The sequence below is a fragment of the Triturus cristatus genome, chromosome 1_2 (genome assembly GCF_964204655.1).
Source record: "Triturus cristatus chromosome 1_2, aTriCri1.1, whole genome shotgun sequence".
In the NCBI taxonomy this organism is placed as follows: Eukaryota; Metazoa; Chordata; class Amphibia; order Caudata; family Salamandridae; genus Triturus; species Triturus cristatus.
In genome coordinates, this window is record NC_140580.1 from 81707520 (window position 1) to 81731085 (window position 23566).

A 23566-nucleotide genomic window follows, 5' to 3' on the forward strand; every position below is an offset into this window, starting at 1 on the left:
TTTTTTTTTTTTTTAAATAAAGTTTTAAGAGAATAAACAGTTAAAAAAAAAATTGTTTTTTTTTAAAAAAAAACACATTTAAGATAAGAATTCATAATAAAAAAATCATACAAAATCAATAAAAAAAAATATGGGAATCACATATGTTATAGGTAAGAATTAGCATTTAAAAAAACATACAAATTCACTGAAAAAACCATGGGTTTCACACACGTTATAATTAGAAATTAGCATTTAAAAAACCTTGCAAATTCACTGAAAAAACCATAGGTTTCACACATGTTATAGTTAGGGATTAGCATTTAAAAAACCTTGCAAATTCACTGAAAAAACCATAGGTTTCACACATGTTATAGTTAGGAATTAGCATTTAAAAAACCTTGCAAATTCAGTGAAAAAACCATAGGTTTCACACATGTTATAGTTAGCTGGACATTTCACTCGTAAAAAACCAATGAAATTTCCCTGTTATAGTTAGTTATGCTAACTATAACTCGGGCGCCCGCAATGCACTGCTGATGACGTCACATATTACATCACTCATGACATGGTCAGTGACATCACTGATGACATCACTGATGACATCTCAAATGACATCACTGATGACATCACTGATGACTTCATCCATGTGATGGAGTGGCAGATCTCCTCTCACCCTAATATAACCTTTGATACACACATTCAAAAATAGAGACTGAAATTTTCAAAAAAAAGGACATACCAATACCAATTACAACAACCTCTTCAATAATTCTAAGAACCACATAAACATCCACTCATTCACCAACAGTCCTGTACAGTCACTCATTCGTGTACTCACACATCATATGTACTCATACACCAATACATCCTGTTACAGAATGCCACTCATCCACAGAGTTACTGACACATATAGTCACTCATGAAAAAAAGAAAGAAACATACATTTACTTGCATATACAGTTATACACACACCACCACACTTACTTCTACAGAAACTGACACATACTTAGTCTTTTAAACAATCACTTATAGAAAAACATACTTATTCATACAGGAACTCTTTCAATCTCTCACTCTCACATATACTCACTTATATACACCAATAGTCACATATACTAGTTTAAAACATATGTAGTTACTCATAAAGACACTATTGAGACAGCCATTCACTCACTAACACACCCATACACACACTCTTCCACCCATACAGTCCTGCACATATGCTGTCTTCAACACATACAAACAGTGAGTCACTCATTCATGCACCTATGCACTACGTAATACCCCCCACCGAACCATATAGACACTGATACTCAAAAAACCAACTAATAACCTATATAGACACTCATGTAGCTACTCACCAACCCATGCAGCCACTTATACACAAAGTGAGAGACTGATACAGATATTTACATATTTAAACATTACTCACTAAGCCATGTATTCACTATGATACACTTAATCAGTCAGTTACACAATCAATTTTTCAAAAACAAATCATCCATTTAGACACTTATATACCCATTTATTCTTCCATCGACCTTGAGATATACATATATAAAACATATTTAATTTTCAGAAAAACACACATTCACTGGATGATGTCATGAGTGATGTCATCAGTGATGTCATTTGAGATGTCATCAGTGATGTCATCAGTGATGTCACTGACCATGTCATGAGTGATGTAATATGTGACGTCATCAGCAGTGCATTGCGGGCGCGCGAGTTATAGTTAGCATAACTAACTATAACGGGGAAATTTCATTGGTTTTTTACGAGTGAAATGTCCAGCTAACTATAACGTGTGTGAAACCTATGGTTTTTTCACTGAATTTGCAAGGTTTTTTAAATGCTAATTCCTAACTATAACATGTGTGAAACCTATGGTTTTTTCAGTGAATTTGCAAGGTTTTTTAAATGCTAATCCCTAACTATAACATGTGTGAAACCTATGGTTTTTTCAGTGAATCAAATATATATATAGGGCTGTTTATGGAAACAATCTTGTGTAAATCCGGATTATTGGGTTTCTTGTATTTTATATATTTTTTGTTTTTTTATGCATACTCTTTTTGTGCCATTTTTACTTGTTAGAGGCTGATTTGAGTAGAAATTGTCTTGTGGAAACAGTAAAACTGATACGTGCTGCGATTGCATGCACTAAAAAAGCAACATCCATTGCATGAGCTTAAAAACATTATGAGCGATATGTTCAGCAGGTATCGTGCAAGACTTTTGTACCTGGGGGGCATATGTCACAAAGATTTCACTCAGATGTTGCCAAAGTGTTTTTCAGTTAAGACACATGGGGGCATATTCTCAAGGAGCTATCACGGAGTTAACAGCACTTTATCGCAGCCAAAGTTGTGATAAATGTATCACCCCATTCACAAGTTGGTGTAAACAGCCCACAGCACCAGTTCAACCGCGATAGCAGCCGCAAAAAACATCGCCACAGAAGACCCGCAACTATCGCTGATGAGATGCAGAGTAGGCGTTCCCGTGCCCAAATCCGCGACAACACCACTCCACAACATTCACAACGACCAGACAGAACTGTGATAAGAACACAAAACAGGCGATAAGGCACGCTAGCACCAGGAAAATAACACCTGCTCTGACCTGGTGCAAAGTCGGACCACAGCCTGCACCACAAAAGGGAGCACAGCCCACAGCCACATCGGAAGGGCAACAGATGCCATGGAGCCACTGGTCATGCGGCCTGGACACCCAGGAGGGCCACAACACCCACCGCCAACACCCCAGGCCCCCAACCCCCACCCAGAACACCCCCAGGACCACCACAGAGGCAGCGCAGACAAAGACAGCGCCCCCCAGGAAACGCACCAGCCTCACAGACACAACACCTGACAATGTCATTGCGCACAACAGGCCCCAAAGGACAACCATCCTACACATCTTGACAAACAACATGCCGACTGAACCAACACAGCAGACAACCAACATCCCACACCACACAAAGCTGCTGGCTGTGCTGCACCTGCTGGCCCCTGGTACCCCCCAACCAACCCCTGCCAGAGTCTGCGGAGTCACACAGCCATCCACATCTAAGTCCCTCACACCTGTCCTGGACATCACCACAGCCTGGTACCCCAGTCCCCATACATCCAACACAATGCGTGGGAACCGCTGGACACCAAGCAAGGACGATACGCCATAGCTGGATGCACGCACGTGTTGGGGCAATCCACAGCACACATGTCATACCTGTGCCCCCTGCTGTCACAGCACACAATCGCCGCAACAGAAAGCACACGTCTCACATCAATGTGCAGGCAACAACCGAACTCCGTGGAACCTCCATCAATGTCGCCGCCAAATACCCAGCCAGTGTGCATGATTCCTCCATCCTCCGACAGTCCATCAGCAACCAGCGTTCCCAGGATGGCACCAAGGGAAATGCACAGCCCCTTGGCAAGTTACAAATGAACACCCCACTCACCTCAACTCCACAACCATGCAACTCTCAACCCTGGCAATGCACACATCACAAATTCACAACCAACATGCAAAACAACATGCCCATCCACCAGACACGACAGAACAACTCACAATGGTAACCTGGGCAAGTCCTGCACATGAGCCATCAACGGCATGTCACCTCAGCCACACACTAGCCGAATGTGGGGAGAGGTGGCAACCAGGCATGTGTGAAGGAGGCAGAAGAACCATGATTGGAAAACTACACAATGCCAAGTGTGGCGGAGATGTGCTGGACCGGCCACAGTATGCAGAACACAACCATATCCATGGCGACATACACCTCTAGTGTATGGAGTGTAGTGGACAGTGGACGTAACCATGTCACCCCGGCCAGTGGGGGAGATCGCGGAAATGTTGCCTGTTACATCCCCCCCGTAAGCGTGCATGGAGTGGGATGGCCCGGCGTACGCCAGGCCAGCGTAGGGGTGTGAATAAAAAGCACGTAGCCCTGGGTGTGGTCCTCTTCCGGAAAGCCCAACGTCTCTGCCAGGGTGGTGCCGCTCACCACGCCACGAGGCCAACGCCGTCCTCCTGAGCGGAGTTGCCTGCGATCCTGTGCGTTTGCCATACCCCGACACGCTGGACCCCGAACCCGTCAGGCCCGCCCCTGCGCAGCCAGGCCACACTGATCACCTGCCGACACCGGCGTGTGTCAAAGAGGGCCCACCACGTGCCTGCGCAAGCTCCAAACCTGAGTCCCGCGACCTTGACAGCCTCCTCAGACCATCACAGCCTCCATGACACAGGCCTCCTTTCTCGTTGACGTACTCTACTGCCTCCTCCAGCTTACACCACGGTCAAGTAGGTCACACATTTGGAACTGAGTCTTGATTACACCATGGCAGTGAACATTATTTAAGGCAGAGTGCATGTCACAACACTCCGTTCGATGTGGTGCCACCAGGTCTGTGCATAGCATGAACAACCACACTTGTCTGTGGGCCTACGCGGACTACTGCCCTCGTTATGCATGAGTAGGTCACAGAATTGGAACTGAACATCGACTATTCAAAGGCCGAATACATATCATCGCACGCAAGGAGAGGCGTAAGAGGATGACGTGTTGCAGTCTGGAGGGAACAGAATCATCGTTACGGAGGTGATCGAACACTACCGAAAACTGCCCTGGTGTCACTAACTCTGTGTATCACGAGCCACGACAGGTGGGTGTGGGCCATTGCTGACTGCTGCCTCCGGTCTACACTGCGGTCCAGTAGGTCACAGAGTCTTGATTTAGCGATGGAGGAGTTCATATCAGTGTACCGGCATCATCGCAGACTGCATTCCCTCTCAGCACCGGTGCCACTAAGTCTGTTACCCGACATTCATGGACACTCTCTGGTCATACATTGGTGGCGTCTGAGTCTATGGACTGGGGGCTAGTTTTCATCCTCATGTAGCTGAGACCGAATTGGTGGTGAAAACGAGGCTGCCGCTTTCCACTCCTCCATTTGCTTCTGCCTGATAACATCAGAATTTCCGCATTATGCCCTGGAGGACACGTTCCTCTGTCCCCCGCAAGCCTACGCTACATTCACCGTGGACATTGATGAGGACCCGCTCACTGTGCTTGGACCTACCTCAGTGCACCGCAAAGCACCGTCCCGTGGTAGGGTGCATGTGCCGGACGCTGTGCATCCGGGGCTACTAACTCTGTGCTGGTCAGGTCCGAGACCCCTTCTTCTGAGATACTGGATGGCCTCTGAGGCGATGGTCTGAGGGTCCTCAACGCCATGTGTCTGTGGGCCTGCGCTGTCTTCTGCCTCCAGACTCAACTGCGGTCCACCAGGGCTCACATCAAATCAAGGACTGACGGCCCGGACGTCGCATCACCGCAGGAGACACACACCACCACCGCCAGGACCAGACCCAAACCACAATCTGCCAGAGTCGAAACGGTGGTTCTGACGGACTTATGAAGTTGCTCAAAACCTGTCGTGGATGCCATCATCAGTCAGATACCCTGCTCAGCACTCCAGGTACCACTGACTCAGTGGACCGCCTGCCATCATCCGTTAATGATTGAGGTTTGTGTTGTTGAGAGGTTGCGCAGCAATGTCAATTCAAGCAGTGTGGGAGACCTGGGACACTGTTGAGGAAGATGATGCAGGTCTAACACACCCCACTGCACCTGCATCAGGAATATCTCGAAGGGACACAATCCGAGACTTTTTCTTCACATGGACGGGCTCAGCTGTAGTGCCCCTACCTCAGTGCACTGCAATTCACAGACATTTCTGTTTGCATGTTGGGTTACCTCTGGACTTTCTCCAGCTCCCCCCATGTTGCACAACAGTTGACTCTGTCATGCAGGTTTTTTCAGTTTCTGTTGCACTGTTGTCCACTGTTCAAGTGGTTGCCAGCACCAAGCACTCCTTGCGGACTGGCTTGCACTCACCCCACACACATCCAGCACAGGCGTCACTGTACATGTGGCCCTGCCAATAAAGGGGCGCACGTGCCTGTAGTCAGTACAACATAATGTCTAGGTGTCTCCCTGTGGTCTTGTTGTATGCATGAGGGCCCTGGGCCTTACGACATTACATAAAGCTGTGTACATCGGATGCAGACATGTCATCACAGGCAGCGGGTTGGAGCTTGGACATGTAGCTTTGTCGTCCCCCACTCAATTCATAAGGGGAGTGGCCAGGGCCATCGTACACCACGCCAACATGGGTGTGTGACTGCTATTTGCGTGCCCCTGGGCGTGGTTCTGTACTGTGAATGTACATCTGTATGTGTCTCTATGGCAGTGTGGGTCTCCTTTGTGGGGTGTGGGTGGTCCCCGAGGGTGATAGACACCAAAGTATGTGTTCTAGTTTTCCTTTCATAGGTTCGGCACCCACCCCCACCTGTTGAGCTACCTCCTTTTGGCGTGCTGACACATGGCATTGGGGTGCCATGTGTGGGTGGGTGAAGTGTCGTGAGCCAGCTGTGCTTGAGGGTGCTTCCTGCTGTGTGGTCTGTTGCAGGGGCTGTGTTCTCCTCTGAGTAGCTTGTCTGCCCAGGTCCTGGTGGTGGGTTGCATGGGATATCCAGGGGTTGTGGTAGAGTGTCGGTGTCGACAGTGTGGTGGTCCTCTCTGTCATCACAGATGTATTGTCTTCTGTGCTCTGCTGAAGGTGTTGTGTGCCCCTCTGCAATGTGAAGGGGAGATGCATGTTGACAATGTGTTGACATGTATGTTGGCGCATTGTTCTGGTTTACATGCAGACTGTATGGTAATGTACATTGCGACTGTTTGTGAGGTGCTGGATTCTTCTGCGGGACAGTGTACATTTGGACTACATGAGGATGTGAGTTTGTACGCATACATTTCCATTTCACAGTTTCCTGCTCTGTCATATGTAGTAGGCATGTTTCTGTGCATGGGCAGAGCCAGTTGTGTCCTCTGTTCTGCAGTGTCGGCTATGCGCATTGTACCACATTGTTGTCGATGTGGGTGTGCTGTTCTTTTTATGTGTGTGTGCTGCAGTGTGCCAAGGGGATGAGGGACATGATCCTGGGTAATTGTCGGTGTGCAGTGTGCTACACCTCCTTGTGCATGTGTGCCATTGTGCCCATCTCCCCCCGTCCACCCAGCCCCTGTCCGTTACTTTCCTTGTTGATGTTGTCAAGTCCTCTCGAGCTGCGTCTGTACTCTCTACTCCTTGCACCGTCTCCACACTGATGACTGTGGCCTCGGTTTCCTCCAGCTCCTCCTGTGTTGCTGGACTGCCACCGCCTGTCGCCGTTGCTGCCTTCCTGTTGGCAGCGGGTTTGTGCCTGGTTTAGGTTGTCACATCATGCCGGCGCCTCTTGGCCTCCTCGATTGGCGTCCTCGGCACTCCGACTGCATTCCAGGTGGTCTGCTTGTGGGTCAGTTGCTGGTAGTGTTCTGTCACCTCCGTGACGCTGGTCTTGTTTTCCTGCGGTCTGCACCCCGTCTTCCTCTCCCTCTTCTCCTTGGCCTTCCCCGACCCCGTTGTTCCTTGCTGGTTGTTTGTGGGGGTTGTGGGGTTCACGTTGGCCTCTGTGATGGGTCAGAGTGCATCCATGTTGCTACGTGCTTTGGCTTGTTTCTGGTGTGTTGTTTCTGTGGTTTTTATGGTGGATTTTCCCGCAAGACGTGTGGGATGTGCAGGCCTGTGGCTGGTTTTCGCAACTTTTTGTACCGCGATAGGCCTCATCGCACAATTTTTTCTGTTCGCGTTCTGCATTTTTGCGGCGTGGCATTGATTTTTGCGCGCCCATTTGACGCTTTATCTGGTGACTATTGCATGCTACCGCCGCATTGTGAATACTTGGTTGGCACGGCATACTTTTCCCGCGATAGGCTGCGATGTTGAGAGTTGCGTAGTTATCACAAGTTTTTGTGAATATACCCCATAATCGTTGCAAAGATTTTACATTTTTCATGTGGACGCAATGCCACCCATTCCTAGTCATTATCTTTCAGCAACACTGTTAACTTAAGAGTTTCATATTTCAGGTGCTAACCTATTCCAAAAAGCCTTGAAAGCACAAAAAAGCTTCAAATTCTTCCAAATTAGAGGTGGGAGCTGCTCCTACATGGGAGATACACTTACCTCTTGAGCAGACTGCACTGGCATCCTCGCTGTGGGCACAGTTATGCACAGCCATCCCCTGGTGAGGACACGTCCACAATGAATACTCATTCCCACTGCAATTCACATCGTCAAGGAGGATGAGCCCCGTGCCTTGACCATAGGAGGCGGAACCTGGAGCGGACACTGCTCTTCCACAGCCCAGTTCTCTGCATACCGCATCTGCGTCCTCAAGACCCCAGCCGTCATCACACACCGTACCCCAAGAGGAGCCGTAATAGACCTCAACACGACCCTCACATCTGTTTGCGCCGTTGACAAGTCGAACGGGGAACTGAACTGAAAGAAGAAAAAAGCAAACACAACTTCAAGTTTTCAATCACCTCCGCAAATACTGTCCCAGCAAGCAAGTATTTAAGTGGTGCCCATTGAATTTTCATGAACCGTTTTAATGCTTTGAAGTTAAGGTACTAATTGGGTAACACAGTGGTGTATTCTCTTCTTAAGGACATTGGAGGACTGCGGGCACTAGCCAAGATCAATAAAATGAAAACAGTACAGTACAGCCACGGTGAGCAGGCTACACCCCAGACTAAAGATGCAGTAATTTACAAGGCCAAAATCAATTCATTTTCACGTGGTTTACAAAATGTAGCCGTGTACAAGTGGAGCCTATTTCAATTTGCACGTATGTAATTTCAAACCAGTTCATGTTCCTCATATGCCCTCTCAGGTTTCTTCCATGTTTAACTGTGTATAGCAAAGATGTAGATTTGGGGTAATAAGTAAGACCATAGGCGCAGCAACATGATATTTCTTTCCTCTAACAACCGTAGGAGGATATTGCAGCTTAAGGACATCCATACAGTCTGACCATAGGGGCTCTAAACCCTGTGAAGCCCTCCTCTGGTGCTGGGATTTGTCATGAAGTGTGGTGTGTGGACATGCACAATACATTCTCTGAATGAGCACCAGGATTCCTGTTAGCCAATTTTCCAAAGACAACACAGCATATTTCCCACAATCTTCCTCTGTATTGCTTTTGGACCTTCTCCAGTAATAAGAGTATGCATGTTATTTGTGAAGGCGAGCCAACTGTGGAGCACTCTCATGAAAGACATCTACACCACTCCTGATCATCTAACCTTCAGCAAAATGCTGAAACATTTTATCTTTCCCAAACCAGCGACAAAACAGACACCCACATTTAACCTCAAGTAATAAATGTCCATCACTCCTCAAATTTCTCTCCAGTTTGTGACTAAGCAAACAAGCTCTCCTTCTCGACCGTACGATATCACCATTTCCAACATATTAAGGGGTCCAAGCATTGAGGCCACATATTACAACAAAAAATGAACAGATATAATGAAAAAAGGATGACAACGGTATCTAATCTACAGCAAAAGTGGGCAAAAAAAATTCTCTGGGGAAATATGAAGGAAACAGCACACAGGACCAGTGGAGCCTTGTCCAGTGAAGGCAACCAACCATCTAACTCTCGAGTGTACTTCTATCACTGATGATGTAAATCAACTACTTCGACAAATGTATGTACTCAGAGCGCAAGGATGTCTGAACCATGAAGTAGCTGACTATATATCATTTGCTTCCATAAAATTGAACAGTACATTATAGAAGTGGTGTAGCTGGACACTTTGCCATCCGTGGCGGTACCTGCAGTGGCTCAATTCAAGAGTGGCAAAGGTGTGCTGCTGATTCCTGCATTTGCCACAGCATGTAAGAGTGGGGGGCTCCCCCCAAAACTCGTGTCGCCCGGAGCAGACCACCCCCTCCTTGCTACGCCACTGATTATAGAAAGGACCCTACATGCACTTTCCACACAGCACAAACAAGACAGAGAGTTCAGTTTCATCATGCTCCTAATTGAATAAATCTCAAATCTATTTACAAATTGAACATTAAATAGGGCTCACACAAAAAAACACAACTAAAAAACACAAGCACAGACAGCACAGATATTCCCTATCTCAGTGTTTACAGCAACACTATTTAACTGGAAACACCCAAAACCTACTTACAACCGATTAAACTAATGCCAGAACTCCTAATAGACATCCAACACAGCCCAATTGTACAATTAACTGATCACAACTGCACCCCAAATCACTAACTACTACAAATATCCTTACACACATATGTACATTTGACAGTGGCCATGCTTTCTGTTCATGTTTAACAGATCTGGTATATCTATGTGATCTCACCAACCAGACACCAAAAACACTCAAACTCATTTCAATGGAGATGAAATATGCACCTAGGAGAGTGACTTCCTAAATCACACGTTTGATGGCACAAGCCGAATCAGAATTTTACAGTTACAGAATCTACTGAACCATCTGTAAAACATCTCAAACTACCACAAGCTCTGCTAGGAGATAACAATGTCAAATTGCATGCTAATCGAATGCCAATAGTGTTGCCATACCTTAGAGACAAGGAAAACATGCACAACTGATCTATCTAGTGCAGTGCTTCCGCAACTTTTAGAACCACGACTCAATTTTTAGATCAACAAACTTTCACAACCTACTTACCTTTAATGGACACGATGTAGGATGATTTGCAAATTTAACTAATGCATCGTGTGGTAGAGCATTGTCATTTACAGACAGCACATTTTCCATTAAAATGGGCACAAAAGTTTCAGACAAGGATTTACTGGTAAACCTATGTAGTACACAAATGATAATGTGTAGAAATCGGGTTTATGTGAACATTTATTTTTTGTGTATCAATTAAAGTGTCTTGATTTTTTTTATCCTATTAAAATCTGTTTTCCAGCACACTTCAGAATTTTAAAAAAATGTGCTCAATGTTGGCTTCCTCAATGCTGAATGTATGCAGTTCATTTACAGGTATTTACATTTAGTTGTGTGCTGTAAAAAAATGACATCCTACAGCCTTTACTTTCTCATTCTCTGTACTCAAGCGAGGTTGTCACATAATTCACTTTAAAAACTCCTCTTACTTCCCAGTCAGTAAACACCAATCCCCATGTTAAAAGAATAAGAAGCAATTTGTCAAAATCATTAGCCCGACATTTGACCTCTGTCTTTGAAGCTACACCAAACGTGACAAGATAAAGACAGAATTTAAAGGCATATTTATTTGTTACTCTGACTTTCCTGACCCACCAAAAATTGGCTTTTGACCCACCAGTGGGTCGCAACCCACAGTTTGGAAAACGCTGATAGAGCACATCTGTGATCACATGATAATTTGCATGAAATAAACCATAAAAGCATTAGTGCAACATTGTGCCATGCACAGATTACAGGTTGCTGTGCAAGTCTTGGTGTAAAAGGAGTGAAACTTGGTTATACTGTGCTGCACATCTGGACATGAATGGGACAATGTGCAAGTCAAGGGATTGAATTTTGGAAATACTGACATGCACTTAAATTGGTGTCTAATGACATTGGTGAAATGTCTTTTTTTCTGTGAATTTCTTTCAGAGTAGGCCATTTCTAACGAAGAGTATTTATTTACCTCTGCTTATCCTAGCCAGCATGAGCACACTCCCGCTCGTCACAGTTTACTTCCAGCGATAATCATACAGTACTGCGGCAGGGAGCAGAAGTGTTTTGCCCAATTTATCATTGACGTGTACTTTAAAAAGAGGGATTTAAAGCTACACCACTGGGCGACAGTGAGTGCACTGCCACACCCTATTGTTTGCACTCCACTCCGTGCTCATAGGTACACAAAGCCTCATGACTATGCTTTCCTAAAGTCATATACCATCAGGTTGTGTGCACCTAGTCTCATAACCTCACCTCACATAGTCAAATAGATTAACTAAGGAGTGCACATAAAGTCACATCACCTGATGACTGGGGACAGATATAGTGACATAATATCACTAGTGTGTACATGAGGGCACAGATTTACTAGATTATTACGCAGTGCAGTGCAGCAGCCACAAATGCTGTGCTGCGTGAGAAGGAGAGAGCAGTGGAGTGCCCTATTTGCAGAGTATGGCACTCTCCTCCCCTCTCCCTAGCGCTGATGCAGAAATGTGCTGCCATGCACCATGGACAGACCTTTGCACTATAGTACAAGGGTGTCTCTGTGAGTCTACCATAGGCGTTGTACTGGAAGGATCGCCTTCCAGTGCAAAATACTATTCTTGGACTAACTTAAACCTTTTCCCACTTTGTATGTGTGTTGTTCAGTGAAGCACACATGCAAAGTCAAAAAAGAAAGGAGAAATTAAAGCAAAATCCTGTCTACTTTTTTAAGTAACAGGGTTTTGCATCACAAACCTTGGGTGGTTGCATGGGAACGACCATGCACCACCCACGCAATGCCCCCTTGGCGCTAAGTATTGCAAAGCAGCACTATGCATTGCTTTGCTTCACTTTCAAGTGATTTTCCAGGGCAAAAGCGGAAAGTAAAGAGGTAAAAAAAGATTTCGCTTTGATTTGCATCACATTTATGATACAAACACGGCGTAAAATCTTAGTAAATATACCCCTTAGACTTTCAGTTTAAAGGAGCCATAATTCCAGATTCGGCCAATAATGGAAGTTACCAGCCAAATCGGGATTTACAAGTACTGTGGTACTTTTTTGTTTATCCTGGCCATTTACCTGAAAAATGCAGGTGAAACATGTGTTTGAAAGCTGGCCTGAGACTGTGTGAATAAATGTACCACTTGTTCAGGAGTCAGTGATTCTGCATGTTTCTCCCATAGCTTGCAATACCCAGATTACTTACCGGTAATTTTCGTTACACTGGTTCTTCCTTGCTTGTCCCATTACTAACTCTTAAGTTATGTGTCACCATTACAGGCTCTGTCTCAATCCTTTCCTCAGTTACTAATCAATAGGAAGGAGCATCCTCCCATAAACCTCCTCCCATCCCACATCTCCTTCAGTTTGTAACAAGTCCTTTGCAGAAGACTGATGCAGGAAGAAAGGAGGTGTGGAGAATTGTAAGTAATGAAATAAGGAAGGAAGAATCAGAGTAATTGAGTTTACCGGTAAGTAATCCATGTATTACCTCTTCTTTCCCTTGTTCGTACTGTTCCTTGCACTTGAAGAATGCCTAAACAAGCTTCCTCTTAAATCAGCTGAGAAGAAAATTAGTTTTTTTTCCAGAAAGGAAATAAAAATGTATATTAATGTATCTCCTTCCTACTCATGCTCTATGATCATGCAACTGACTTCAATCATTCTTTTCCTCTTCCGAAAAAATTAACAACAAATAATATGTCACTCAAACTGACAAGGATCTCTCAATAAGTGCCAAAACAAAAGACAACTCAGAACCCTGAGCCACATTCAATCTATCAAGGGACATGAAAGTAGAGGCTCATGTAGCAGCCCTACACACATCGGCTATAGAGACCTCAGCCCACTCTGCCCAGGAAGCAGCTATCCCCCAAGTGAAATGGGAATTAATTGAACCAGAGATCTCTCTAACAACATCCTGATAAGCTGAGGAAATTGCAGTCTTATCTATCTAACATACAAGGGTAGAAGACAATGGTTTCACTCCCATCCTGACCAGGCCAAAATTAATAAAGAGACGATCTGACTTTCTATAGTCTGACAATTTTCTGGATAAATTCCTAAAGCCTTTATCACATCTAGAAGGTAGATTGAATCACTCAAATAAGTGGAATCTGACTTTAAAGAAGAGAACTCTCGTTCTTGATTCCCATGAAAAACGGAGTATACTTTGAGAAGAAACTTGAGATCTAGGCAAAGGTCTATTTGGTTCTTGAATACTCTCAAATATTGATGTTGACAAACCAGAGCACAGAGTTATTTTAACCTTCTTGCTGTGGTTATTGCAGTTAGGAAAACTACTTTAAGGGTAAGGACGTTCTCAGCAACAGTCACTAAAGACTGAAAATGGGTCCTTTGTAAGTAGAAAAAGACTACATGTAGTTCCAATATCCAGTCAGGAAAAGGAGGTCTAAATCCTGGTTGTAAAAGGTGAAACCTCTTAAAAAGCTTGGAAACTAAAGTTTTTAAAGAAGAGATATCATACCAAGGAAACCTGAAGGCTCTTATCCATGCCAAAGCCAGTCTAAGAGTGAATATGGACAGCTCCTTATCAAAACCATCCTGTAAGAATTGTAGTACATCAAGAGCTGATGCTAGGAGATAATGATCTAGCTTTACACCAGGCATCAAACGAAGCCCGATGATGATTTTAGGATCTATTTGTTGATCTTCTTAAAGAGGTCTTTAAGGAACCGGAAACAGAGAGGGAGAGACCCTTGTTTAGGAAACCCTCTCTCTCAATCTCCAAACCAACAGTTTTAGTTGCGCCAAGGTGCTTAGATGGGGAAGAATATGACTTTAAAATGATGGAGATATCTGTGAGACCAACCTTTTATTCTATCGCTAGGAAGACAAAGAGGGGAGAATCACTCTTCTTTTCTGGTCCAAAATGGAAGCACATTTACCATGTCTATGGTTTCTCTATAAAATCTTGCCAGCACCCTGGGAATTTGGGGGAAATTCATAGAGAAGTCTACTCAATCAAGAGTGTCTAACTCTTGTGTCTGTGGTTCTTCGTCCCTAAACCGAAAATCCAGAATTTAGGATCTCTGATGGCTGCAAACAAGGCCAAGAGCAGAAGTCCCCATCTCCGTCATTTATCCCGGAATGTTACCAGACTCAGAACAAAGTCTTGAAAACATAGAAATATTTTGCCCAGAATGTCTGCCAGAGAGTTCAGAGCTCACTTGGTGTAAATAACTCTTATGTGCAGAAGATTATGCTCATCACAGAGACAGATTTGATAAGCTAATTAATTGAGGCAACTGGAACCTGTTCCAAATCGATGGTTTAGTTAGGACATTGCTATTTTGTTGCCCGTCCTTACTACTAGGATCCTCCCCTTCAGATGTTCTCAATGACCTGAATTTCCTTTCAAACAGCCATTGTTTTCCTCCAATTGGATGACATGCCACTTTCTGAATTAGGCAAAACCAAAGGGGATGATGGACGGAGTGTTGAGCTCTCACCCCCATCATCATTCTTTAGCTCACTCCGCCACCCCAGTTCAGACATGGCCATATGCAAATCGGTCTGACTCTGTGCCTTATGGGAACAGTCCAGCCCGAACTGCCAAGCCATGTCTTCCCTGGACCAGAAACAAGCATCCTGGGACCGGTTTCTGGCTAATCAGCCGTCATCAGCCAGGCTAGCTTGAATCCAGTGCAAAGTGAGCAAGGGACCCATTTCTGGGCATACCCTGCCAACTTAGGGCAAACACAAGGAGATGATGGAAGGAGCGCTGAAACTTTTCAGACACTCACCCCCAGTCACAGATCTGGGTTGAATCCATCACCATGCTTTAGTTCAATTCGCCACCTCAGTTCATACCCAGCTATATGCAAATCAGTCTTGACCCTGTGCCTCATGGAAACAGTCCAGCCTGAACTGCCAGTTGACAGGGTATGCCCAGATGTGGGTCCCTTGCTCACTCTGCCACTGGAATGAGAAAGTTTTACTTTCTATTTTTTCCTTGCTAGAAAGATCGGTTTCTAATTCTGAGCATGTGCTGGATGTGCTGTCTCCAGTTCTTTTGGGAGTTAAAAGCCTTACTACTTCTGGTTTGAGTCAAATGTTGGTGGAAACGGCAAAAGAGTTGAAATCGCAGGTACCTTCAAGTTGATAATGTGGAAAATGGTGGGTTTTAAGAAATTGGTATCCAAATGGGTAAGCCCTGCTTGTTGAGGGATCATCCCACAAAGATATTTATATATTCCTCAACTACTTTGCCGAGTTTAAGAGTTATGTCCAGCGCCAAGATTATCGTAATGTTGATCTTAGAGAATGTAGATTATTTCCTGAAAAGAGGTATTGCTATCTTCTGTGTAGGGCCTATTGCACAGTCTAAACGTAGCAGTTCAGTGTTGAATTCTCAGGGTACACCACAGGACCTAATATGTAGGGGGTCTGTTAATCCGAAGGAAATCACTATTTCTGTAGGTAGAGGCATCGGAGGAGAGTTATAACTGTTGTGGAAATGGGTAGGCCGCACACTGAATGGGTCCAACAACACCGCAAAGCATCCAGTTTTGCAGAGGTAACCGCAGGGCAAACTTGTATCCTGGAATATGGCAGGTCTAGGTCAATCCAATTTGAAAATTAATTTTGTAACACGCCTTAAACCTTTGATTATATGTTTGCAAGAAATATGGGTTTGTACTGATTTTTCATATGAGAATTATTTTAGCTTTTCCTGTGTAACCAAACCATCTGTAAAAGGCCATGCTAGTGGACGAATTGCTATTCTATTTAAAAATGTTATCAATTGGAATCAAAAGGTATTTGTTCACCCCACAAACCTTTGCCTTTGCTTAAAACTGGCAATGTTTTATGAGAGTGGAGAGTTGTCAAATTTTTTTGCTTGCAAATTTGTATATTCCCCCTATTAAGCATAAGGATCATTTCTTTAACTCTATGTTTTCATTTTTTTTGCAACATCAGTGTTTTGGAGGAATGTCCTTTGGTTTTAATAGTAGGGGACTTTAATGCTAAAATATCAAATCCAGCTTGTATGACTCTCTGTAATACTGAAATGGCTAAGGTATTCCTGATATGTTTTTGCCAGAAAAAGTTGGATCAGTTTAGAGTCAAGTAAATCAGACTGCGGAGACTGCAGTATATTTATATGTTCGGAAGCCAGCATGCTTTCGCAAAAGTTGGTTGTGTGAAAGCATAGAGAGGCTTGATACGCTGGGCATACTCTGGTACGTAAGTACGACCAAAGTTCAAGAAACCCAGCAAAGATGTTACATTTTTCAGGGTTGTAGGAGGACGCAAACGTGCACACTTCTCCAGGAAGTGCGGTGCCAATCCGCGTCCCTCATTATTGAGCTCGTAGCCCAATAACAACACTGCGAATTCAGCAATGTGTGATTTTGCAAAATTAAATTTGTATCCGTAGTCCGCAAACTCCACAATGATGCGGTCCACTCGACAAAGATGCGGATATAACTTGTCATCAACGAGATAAATGTCATCAACATACGAATATGCATCAAGGTCGATTGTGTCTAACAATGAGACCACACGTGCGGCGAAAACACCCGGGCTGTTTTTATAGCCCATCGCTAAACTTTTAAATTGGTTTTGTTTGCCGCCGTGTGTAAAAGCTGTCCACTGACTTGACAAGGGGGACAGATTGTGGCTAAAAAAGCCATTGGATTTATCTAGCATCGGCCTATATTTTTTCCGAAGTAGACTGTCTACTAGGGCTGAACTATGGGTATTCTGTACCACATTCATTCGACAATGAGAGTTCAAATGACGGTAATCCAAAATTATGCGGTACGACCCATCTGGCTTGGTTACGGTAAAAAGAGGGTTATTCATCGGTGACACACATGTCTCAATTACCCCTTGATACTCCAATTGGTCTAGTATTTCCGCAACAGGAGCCTTTGCTTCCCTACGGATAGGATATTGGGGTTGTGCCTGTGGCATGGACTGCAACGGAATCTCGTGATGGGAGATGCTTTATCCCAACCCACATGAGTATGGTATAAAGCCGGCGCAAGCACTGAAGCCCATTGTTCTGCAAAATGTTGTGCATGCTCTTTCGAGACACTGTGTGAAAAACTAGGGAGGATTACCTCCTCCCCTCTCGGAGCTGCCAGAACAATAGGCGGGAGCCAGTCTGCCTCCGCTAACAGGATGTCATACGTAAAAGTCAGATTTTCCCAAAAGACCCCTTTGATAATGCGTTTTATGTCACCTTCTATGAGAATACTAATTTCATATAGTCTGTCAGGGGGAGCCACTCGGGTGTCAGCAGTTTCAACTATGATGAAAGTCTTAGTTGCTGTCACCTCCAGAAATCGACGCAGTGCTTGCCGCGCTACTGTGACCGCCGCTGCGCTGTCTAGCAGCTTTACTGTCCATGTAAGATTCCAGAGCTGGGTCCTCACCGTCTGTGGCATACCTCGCAGTTAAAGCGCCCACTTTCTTCTTTTGGAACAGAGGGCACTGACGAGGAAAGTCCTCTTGTTTACCCCTTTCCGTCCCTTGCCCGTGGCTGCTCACGTCCCTGCGAGGTACCAAGACCTCTTCCATGATCCTGGCGATCACCTCCAACAGCATATGAGCCCGATGCTTCCTGTGAAGAACGAGGAGAACGCGTATCAGGAACCTGAAATCGATCAGGAGATTTAATTCTCGCGCGGTTATGCAGTTCATAAGTGCGTTCTGGAATCGAAGGTGTAGGGGACGATGACTGTCCCCCTTGGTTTTGTTGTGTTTTCCCCTGTTTATTATTCTTTCAATTTTTTTTAGGGAATTGTGGACAGCCTCCTTGATCAGTTTGAGACGGCCATTGAGCCTGCGGTGGTGCAGGTACCTTAGCAAAAGGCTTAATACCCAAACTATTATGCCCAACCGTTTTATAACCCTCGGCTATAATCTTAGGTAATTCGCGGGGCTTGTCTACATCTGGAACAAGCGCCAAAGCATTAGACACCTGAAAGTAGACTGCATCACCCTTAACCTTAGCAAGGATTAGATCAGCAACCACGTCATACGCTCCAACTAACCTCATCCCCAATTCAACTGCCGCCTCTGGTCCGTGCTCATCTTGAACACGTTTTATTACAGAGGGGAGTACCGTCACTGATGGTATGCCAAAACACTTTGCATAAACTGCCGCAAATATTTTACCCCAACTCTCACAATAAGTGACTTCGGGTACTAATGCTTTCTGCAGCCTAATTATCAAACTTCGGTGCTTCTCCACCGGCGTGGTATGTGGAAACACCGCTTCCGGCTGGTCAAATTTCTCAGCAAGCCAATAAGTTAAATCTTCCTTATTTGGGGGAGGCTTGCCCATAACCGAATTAACCATTACGGGGCTAATAGTAACACCGCCAGTACCAGCTGGTTGCTGTGCAACTCCAGGTGCTCCCACCTGGACGTTGCAGTTTACATATTGAACCACTGCTCTATACACACGGATTAGTGTAGTGTGCATGAGACGGAGAGCCGCCACATCGCACGTCAAATACCGTGAATGCAGCGCATAACCTGCCAACACAGGCCAAGTGGCCCCATTGATTGATAAGGGGCCCAACATGACAGGTGACAGGGGTACGGGAAGGGTGCCATGAAACCAAATGCGATGCTGCCGTGACGTCAACGGAACTTCCAGAGTTCTATATGGCCGATACACAGCAGGAAGGGCGGTATGGCTGTATTTATGCCACAAATTATCTGCACCTTCTACTGCCAGAAACGTCACCCAGGAATAAAACACCTCATAAGTGTATACTGGGTCGAATTGGACCACAAGGATCAGATTGACACCAGCATCCGGCACCCCACTTCATTGCAAATGATGCCGAATTGCCACGCGGTTATGCGCCGTGATGTCAACCTCAACCATATAGAAACGTGAAAAGAAAACACCAAGGAAAAAAGCGGCAAGATAATGTTGGGTCATAATCCAAAATACGAACAATACCTTTTTGTAAATCTCAAGCTTGAATCACCTATAAAAGCGACAATATAGGTAGGTAAACCATCACTAATGTTTTCCAGAAACAGAGGCGAGGGGATTGTGAACAAGTACAGAGAACTACTAAAGTGCCTCTTAAATAAGTACCAGACCAAACGTTAGGTGCGCCATGTTGCAGGGATTCTGCACATACACAGAACAATGCACAGGAAACCAGGACTTTGGTGTATCGTGGTGTACCAAAAACATGCCTCAGTGCACAGAACCCCTATCCGGCTAGCTATAGTATCCCTTTCGTTCTCCGAACTACAGCGAAGCTACCAATGATTGGATATCCTAGAACATGTGACTCAGGGCCTCTCAGAATCAGTGGGAACAAGACATACCTGTTCACAATGTGAGTAACCACTGTATAGTTTAAAATGTTTATTTCAACTAACATGCTCTGTAATGCAGTACATGTGCTAACATTAGCAAAGAAATGCATAAAAATAATATAATCAGCATGGTTACAATTCCGTATAATATGAACAGGGACAGCATATTATAATGACAGTGGATGAAGCCTTATAGCGCTTTACCACCCTCTCCGTGCTAAAAGCTATGTTTATTATATCAGTGGAAGACCTCTGGGCTTGGACAGCGGAACCCCCTACCTCAAGTCTTAGATGATAGGACTTACATCTCCGGACAAGCACAGCTCTTCCTCTGGAAAGGTTTTTCTCCAAGTCCCGTTGACTTGCATCCCGTGCAATATTAAAGGCACCCGAAAAGTCAGTAGCGCAGCTGTGTTCTATGTTATGTCTATATGTGTGTGGGACGGACCGAAGCCGATTAACCAGTAAAGTTGTTTTCTGGCCTTGAACACAATGTACAGACGAGAATTCAGAGCACAACAGAAATAGTGAAAGGCAGACAGTTCCCATGTGAAGCAGCACGAGCAGAAGTGTTTACGGGAACCAAGGCATGTAGTGTGGTGTGCATAAGTGGCAAGATGGCGGTGATGCAAAGCACAAACTAATGCTAACTTAGCAACGCACGCTAGAACCCCTAAACCATCACAACACCTTACCCTTTGCCCTGTTGTCCACCAGAATGACAGCCCATTCTATAACAGGATTATCGCCCTACATGGTGATCTTTGGTCGTCCAGCCAATTTGTGGGGTGTCCCTAGACCGAAGACGTTTTCTCAGATAGATTATCCTTTATTGGTTGATTATTTGTATAAACTCACTAAACGCTTGCGTTCTATTCACCAACAGATACACAAGGTGTTACCTGCAGCACCTGAGGGACCCGGGCACATCATTCAGCCCGGGGTCTATATTCTTGTGAAGAGTTTCCGGAGACGAGACAGTTTGGAGCCTAGATGGAAGGGACCTTTTCTGGTTCTCATCACAACGAGGAGAGTGGTAAGGGTGGAAGGCCGGAAGCACTGGATCCACGCTTCCCACTGCAGACGGGTGACGCAACCCCTTCGCTATGATGCCTGGGTGCATGACTGCATTGGAGACCACGAGACCGAGAAAGTCCCAAGATTCCTTCCGTTCTCCGATGCCCAACTAGTTTGGACGCAGACAGAGGAAGAAAATGATGCTGTTTTGAATGCAGCAGTTCTCCCAGAGATTAAGGCTGCTCAGGTTTCCACTGCATTTGATCTGCAGGAACCTGAGTTTCAGTCCCCGGTACCCCCTTAATTTCAGATTCTTCCCTGAGATAAGACAGTGCCTGGAGGAGAAAGGTACAGTTTGCGTCCTTGAAGGAAGGGTAGTGCACCAAAATAGAAGTGAGTATAGTTAGCGATGGACTTCATTAGATAAGATTAGTGCCAATGTCTAATTGTTTCTGCATTTTCCCATTAGACTAGGGAGTGGAAGATTTGGTTTACTGCATGTGACGCAGGACAGGATAAGCTGAGGGTATTTTCTAGGCCTGGGCTAAATTTCCGTTCCGCTCGCGGAAATTGCGATAATTTGACATTTTCGCGTTCCGCGGAGAGCGCGAAAATGTCAAAATTTCCGCATTCCGCAGCTTAGCGATAATTTGTTTCTTGCTCGTGCTGTAAAATTATAAATTTTCGCGCGCGCGCGATCACTTTACCTGAATCCCCGCGTTCGCCGACAAGTTTTCCCGAAGATGTTGGATTGTTGGTAGCCATTTGGCCTGTCTAGCGACAGTTCGCGGCCGCAGTAATGTCATTGGTCGCGCGATCACGTCTTTCTTCTCGCGATCATGCACCGCGAGAAGAGTGAAAACAAGATGGCCACGCCCGCAAGCAACCGCATGGGTAAGATGGCGAGCCGCGACCATGTAGAAAATACCGCGAACGGGCGGGAAAAAAACGTCCGCATCTACGCGATATTTCCGCGTGTTTGCGGAGATTTGTAACATTTTCGCGATAATTTGCGAAAGTCACTTTCGCAAATTCCGCCCACCCCTAGTATTTTCCAAGGAGGGAGAGTGCCCTATCCTGAGAACATTGCACATTTACAGATGGGCTACAACAGTGTGGCTCCACAACGGCATGCTTAGTAGCACCACCGAGGATTGGACAATGGAAGCCTGCCGGGGAGGCTTGAAACGGACCCTGATTCTTTTTTTGACTTTTTTTCTTTTTGTTTTTTGTGTCCTTTACATCATTGGCTCCATCATATGATGTCTCTTTCTCTGGTGATTTGATTTGTGAAAGTGTAGTAAACATGTATCTGTTTGGTCGCCCTATTGCAGAAGATCAACAGTTTCTTGTTGCCCCGCGCCCGGGGCAGATTAGTTTTGAATGGTTGGTCAGGAAGAAAACATTTTGGGTTGTAGTTGCATTGTTGTTCCTATTGGTGGGAGGGGGACTGTTCTGGATATTGGTGTGCTCTGAAGGTACCTCATCATGTGTTCTATATCAGGCGGTTCCCTCAGATCGTAGCAAAAGAGCCACGTATAACAATGTCTTCTTAGACACACATCGAAAATTCTTTAGGGATAACACAGCTTGTTATCCCACTGATTCTGTTACAGGTTTGTGGACCACCTACCTCTTGTCATTGGTGAATTACACATATGTTTGTCCTCCCCAATTTGAAGAGGTAAAAGGTGAATTCGGCTTGAGATATCCTGGACCTTGCTTACATTACAGAAAGCCGAGGGGAACAGGGTACCCTCGATGCATGCCCAAAATGTATTGTGGTGATTTGTACCTTGGTAAAAGGAATATTTCCCTGACAGGTTGGCACTATCAAGATCTGACTGTTACTCAAGAGGCAGGATTTTATTCTGCGTGTTGCCCTGAAATTAATAGTACTGATGCTTATTTGTATCTCAATTGTTCTGGAGAAGTAGTGTATAAAAATGTACTGGGTTTAGGAAGAAAGGATAATCCCAGTATGAAAGGGATGGATACTAGATATGCTCCATTAGATTATCAAGGTCTGCTCTATACACATCCAGGTTTCTATTTCTCATAAAATGGTACGCAATCTAATATGTACAACGGTACAGAGGACGTAGCTTTGGGAATGGTGCTGCCTCTTGGGGTACCTTGTAGGTATAGTAGACCAAATTTATGATGGATAAAAAGAACATTGACCAAGGAATTCTGCGAGGGAGTTACCGATTTGGAAGTTAATAATTATAGTAATGGTATCACCTTTGGATATATCCTTTCCTCTATTATTACATTTGGCGGTACCGCCATGGCCAGGGGTGAATGAGCTAGAGAGCATTTTGGGTGTATGTTGCAAATTTCATCTACTCCACAGTGGCAGCTTTACGGGACACCATGACTCAGTTGGAAAGCATGCGCATATACTTTGAACAAACGAGATATGCAGTCGATTTTATTTTAGCCAAAAACGGTGATGCATGCGCAATATTAGGGGAGCAGTGTGTGGTCAGCATCACTAATATGGAAAAGAATATTACACAACATATTTTAGATATTTTGGAAAATTTTAAGGGAATGGAGAGCGGAAACTGGAGCTGGTCTTTGTTTGGTGGTTGGGGTTGGATTCTAGAAAAGGTGATATATTTAATTGTCCTTTTATTTTGTTGCTGT

At 44.8% G+C, this 23566-nt stretch overlaps 1 protein-coding gene across 4 annotated transcripts in view; it reads right to left on the minus strand.

The window, feature by feature from the left end:
* The window catches only part of LOC146866843 (scavenger receptor cysteine-rich domain-containing protein DMBT1-like), a 289789-nt gene that overhangs the window by 30700 nt on the left and 235523 nt on the right, over window positions 1-23566 (minus strand). For all 4 annotated transcript variants that reach the window (XM_085602354.1, XM_085602333.1, XM_085602344.1 and 1 more), the window contains one exon: window positions 8058-8375. In XM_085602354.1, the coding sequence (XP_085458480.1) occupies window positions 8058-8375 (318 nt within the window). The remainder of the gene's footprint in view (window positions 1-8057; window positions 8376-23566) is intronic.